The 4127-nt window shown below is 36.2% G+C and overlaps 1 protein-coding gene across 1 annotated transcript; it reads right to left on the reverse strand.

Moving 5' to 3' along the window:
- Nucleotides 1–250: 250 nt before the first annotated feature.
- On the reverse strand, nt 251–3882 carry LOC107765722 (protein NSP-INTERACTING KINASE 1). Its single transcript, XM_016584400.2, has 11 exons — nt 3457–3882; nt 3216–3348; nt 3032–3103; nt 2806–2949; nt 2613–2684; nt 2438–2497; nt 2236–2333; nt 1972–2118; nt 1538–1879; nt 1076–1455; nt 251–781 (listed from the first exon to the last, which is right to left on the reverse strand). Exons 1-11 carry the CDS (start codon nt 3560–3562, stop codon nt 458–460), a joined length of 1878 nt encoding a protein of 625 aa, XP_016439886.1. The 5' UTR covers nt 3563–3882; the 3' UTR covers nt 251–457.
- Nucleotides 3883–4127: the final 245 nt, after the last annotated feature.

The following is a 4127-nucleotide window of genomic DNA, read 5'->3' on the forward strand; positions in this document are numbered from 1 at the left end:
CTTTTTTAGGAATCATTAGTTCCTGCACCAGAAAATTCTCACTCTGACCCTGAATTATAACATAACGTCAGATTCCTTTTCAATAGCCGTTGCTAATCATTATACATGCTGACACAAAATAGCAGTGAAACATATATGTACTCGAAGCCAAATGATGATTGTTATGGGAATGCACTCAATAATGCTTAAAAACTAACCTCATAATGTCAAAGTTATACCATTATCTAAACTACTAATACAAGTCTTAAAGTGAAAAAAAAATGAACTCTCAATTAAAATCATTTAAATTAATAACATGAACATATACAAGGACAAAAGAACACATCAAAGTTCTTTGAATCTTTGGTGGTTCCTTACTATACAATACATAGTTTAACAACTGGCCTCTAGAAATCTGCCTGAAAGTTCTAAGTGTGAATTTCAATCTGTATAAATACGTACTAAAGAATACAATATCTCACCTAGGACCAGATAGCTCCATGGCTTGTACAAGCAACAAAGAATCATCTGTGAGATCTGAAAATCTCTCAGACGAAGACAGCTCTTTCGTTTTGTATTTGTTACTGCCGTCAAATTTCTGGGATGCTTCCCACCTCTCTGCAAGTCCATCACCCTCAAGCATTCGAACAATTTCAGACATTTTTGGTCTGTGGCCTGGAAGATATTGAGTGCAGAGCAGAGCAACTTGAACCATTTCCTCTAGCTCAATCCGATCATAGTTGCTTTTCAACTCTTTATCAACCAGGATATCAAGTTTCTTCTCTTGGTGAATTTTCTTAACCTGATACATACAACACAAGGTTATATTGGGGGAATGACATTCTAAAAGAAAAGAAGGAAATGCAATGTTTCGAGCGCGAAACCATAATAGTTTTGACACGTACCAAAAGTCTTCTTAGAATATTTCTATGGCTATAAGAGCATGTCATTAAGGGTAAGAGAAGTTTAAAGTTAACCAGTTTCCAAATACAGAAAAGTGTCATTCTTTTTGGAACAGATTAAAAAGGAAATAGTGTCATATTAAATCGAATGGATGGTTAGATGCTTAATTGAGGCTAGACAAATTGACACTCACCCAATCAAGCATTGCTCCCTTCTGGTTAGCTGCTTTTCCAAATTCTATAGCTCTCATTCCTGTGATCAGTTCAAGAAGAAGGATTCCAAATCCAAACACATCAGTTTTCTCAGATGATTGGCCTGTTGAAAGGTATTCTGGCGCTATATGCCCCACCGTTCCACGAACAGCGGTTGTGACATGGGTATCCTGGTGATCCAAAAGCTTTGCCAGCCCAAAGTCTCCCACAACCGCCTCACAATAGTCATCGAGCAAGATATTTGCTGCCTTAACATCCCTATGAATTATCTTTGGATCACATTGTTCATGAAGATACAACAGTCCTCGAGCAGCTCCTAGAGCTATTCGCTTCCTTGTTCCCCAGTCCAACACCGGTTTTACTATAGAGAGTAACACGGATTATTTCAGCACAAGACAAATACGAAATCTGAAATGCCACTTGCAATAAATATGTATCGTTACCTCTGAGACGAAAAGCTACACTACCATTAGACATATAGGGGTAAACCAAAAGCTTCTCGTTCGGTGTCATGCAAAATCCGTAGAGCCTGAGGAGGTTACGGTGCACAGCTAAGCTTATCATTTCAACTTCTGTCTGAAATTGTTTCTCGCCACCAATTGCATTGCCATCATTTAGCCTCTTTACAGCCACAGGAGTCCCATCTGGCAGATGACCTTTATAAACTTTTCCAAAACCACCTTTTCCCAAAATGTTTTTGCTGCTGAAGTTGTTGGTTGCAATCTGGAGATCCTTGAATTGAAATCTTCTCAAATTTCCGAGGGAAACTTCTTCATGATGCCGATCTAAAATTTTTAGATAATAGAAATGAGTATGAACCTATGAGCATAACTTTCATAAGAACATTGAGCTGAAGTTCTATAACAAATTGACCAACCTTTGACATCAAAAAAGGCCTGTTGATTATGTCTATGCCTAGACCATAGAAATAGTCCAATTCCAAGAACGAGCAAAGAGATGCAACCAAGGCTTGAGCCAAACACAAGGGCAATTTTATGACTTTTTTGCTTCCCAGAAGGCAGAGCTGAATAACACGGAGCAAACAATGAGAATAAACAGAAGAATGCAAGAACTCTTGAAATTACAGGCTGAAGAAAATGGCTAGATTTGGGGGGAAAATGGCATTCTATATAATGCGTACTTTCTGAACTGTTCAATGTCATTGACATAGGCAGCAGCTGCGTTCCGTAGCAATCTGGCTCAGATCCTGTCGCACAGATCAATGGATTTCCAACAATGCTACAATGATGAACATAAATGATTTCAATATTCCAGCTTTTTATTAAACAAAAATTGATGACATGTAAGTAACTGATCTCTGAATAAAATGTTAATTAGCTTACTCGAATTTCTTAGAAGGAAACCTAGGCACTGGTCCGCTCAAGTTATTATAGGACAAGTCCCTGTATCCAAAAAATTGAATAACAAAATCAATCCAAATTATTGAAGCTATTTACATTACAATAAGAAAAACAATAAAGAGAGATAAGAAAAAGACAAGTAGTAGTAGGGATTTACACAAGAGTGAGCTGTGACATGTTAGTCAATGAGACTGGAATTTCTCCTGATAGACTGTTATTGTTGAGCCTCCTAAAGCAGTTAATAAAAGGAATCCAAGATTAAAAATTCAGGAAGATGAATGAACAACAATGCAAAGTGTCAAAGCATAAAAAATGAAGTTTTCTCTCTTTTCAAGACTTTAGATACTTACATGTACTTGAGGCTATTCAAGTGTCCCAAAGAGGGAGGAATATCACCAGTGAAGAAATTATCTGAAAGATCAAGAGTCTGAAGCTTGAAAAGCTTTCCAACCTCTTTTGGAATTGGTCCTGTTATATTGTTATTTTGCAGCAATCTGTCAAAACATAGTTATTCATCACTTAAAAGTAACATTAAAATAATCAAGAAAGCTCGAAATTACTGATTTTAATACTCACATAATCTGAAGATTAGTTAAATTGCCAATGCTTGGAGAAAGACTACCAGATAGATTTTGGCTGGGAGACCCTCTGCATAAAACACCCTATTAACTTTGAATTATGGAACATAGATATTTTCTCAACCTTTGAATTCCAAAGAAACAGAAAAAGAAAAAACAGAAAGCATTAATCTTTCACTTACAGGCCAATAACAAAACTCTCAGCAGAGCAAGTAACCATAGCCCAACTACATGGATCAACTGAGGTACCATCCCAATTATCAAGAACTCCATGAGGATCTTTCAAAGCAGCTTTTATTGCCATTAAAGCTTGCACTGAACATAATAAGAACAACCCAAGATGAAACTTTTTCATTGTATCAAGTTTTTAAGGCTAAGTATTATACATTCTGCAGAATATTTTTCAATAGGAACACTAATTACCTTCAAAGTTGACACCTTTAGGAGAAAGCAACCCTGTTGCAGTGTTCCAAAGGGCCAAGAATGTCACAAACAAGAATGCAGCATTTAACTCACTTATCCTTTCCATTAAATGTTCAATTCACAGAGAGCAAGAAAGAAACAGAAACTCAATAATCAGGCCTTGTTGAATTAACTGAAGCTATACAGAAAGACAAACCCTGTATTGGATTTTCCTCTAGGGGGGTAATCTAATAGTAATAGTACTAGTCCTTAGATATTGAGAACAAAACTATAGCTTTTGTATACCAGAAAATCATTTTACTACTGTCTTGTCAGTCCTCACAAAAAAGCAGTCTTTGTAAAAAGGAGAACTTAGCATGCCTGTCACTGGGACAGAGCCCCCTTGTGTGGAAAAGAATATTTTAATAGCCTAAACTTTAATAAAGCAGAATATTATTACCATTAGGCTAATATTTTTTTAAGTTTGAGATATGGAAATCTACTGCTATCTTAATCAGACACTTTGTCTTGAAATATAGACAGTGAAATGACAAGTTTTTAAGGGCCTCTTCTTTAAACTTAAATCAAAATCATTCTTGTAAAGACAAATAAACGAAAGTATTAGTGAAAAGGGTATGTATAATAAGACCAAATATTTCTCGTGGGTGAGTCATTCACTAGCTAACTTATGG

This window comes from Nicotiana tabacum, chromosome 17 (genome assembly GCF_000715075.1).
Source record: "Nicotiana tabacum cultivar K326 chromosome 17, ASM71507v2, whole genome shotgun sequence".
NCBI lineage: Eukaryota > Viridiplantae > Streptophyta > Magnoliopsida > Solanales > Solanaceae > Nicotiana > Nicotiana tabacum.

Coding starts and splice junctions, on each gene's coding strand:
- LOC107765722 (XM_016584400.2), bottom strand. CDS start 3,562: ATGGAAAGGATAAGTGAGTTAAATGCTGCATTCTTGTTTGTGACATTC. Junction 3,349..3,456: donor TAAAGGTGTCAACTTTGAAG/GTAATTAGTGTT, acceptor TATTATGTTCAG/TGCAAGCTTTAATGGCAATA. Junction 2,950..3,031: donor TTAACTAATCTTCAGATTAT/GTGAGTATTAAA, acceptor ATGTTTTGACAG/ATTGCTGCAAAATAACAATA.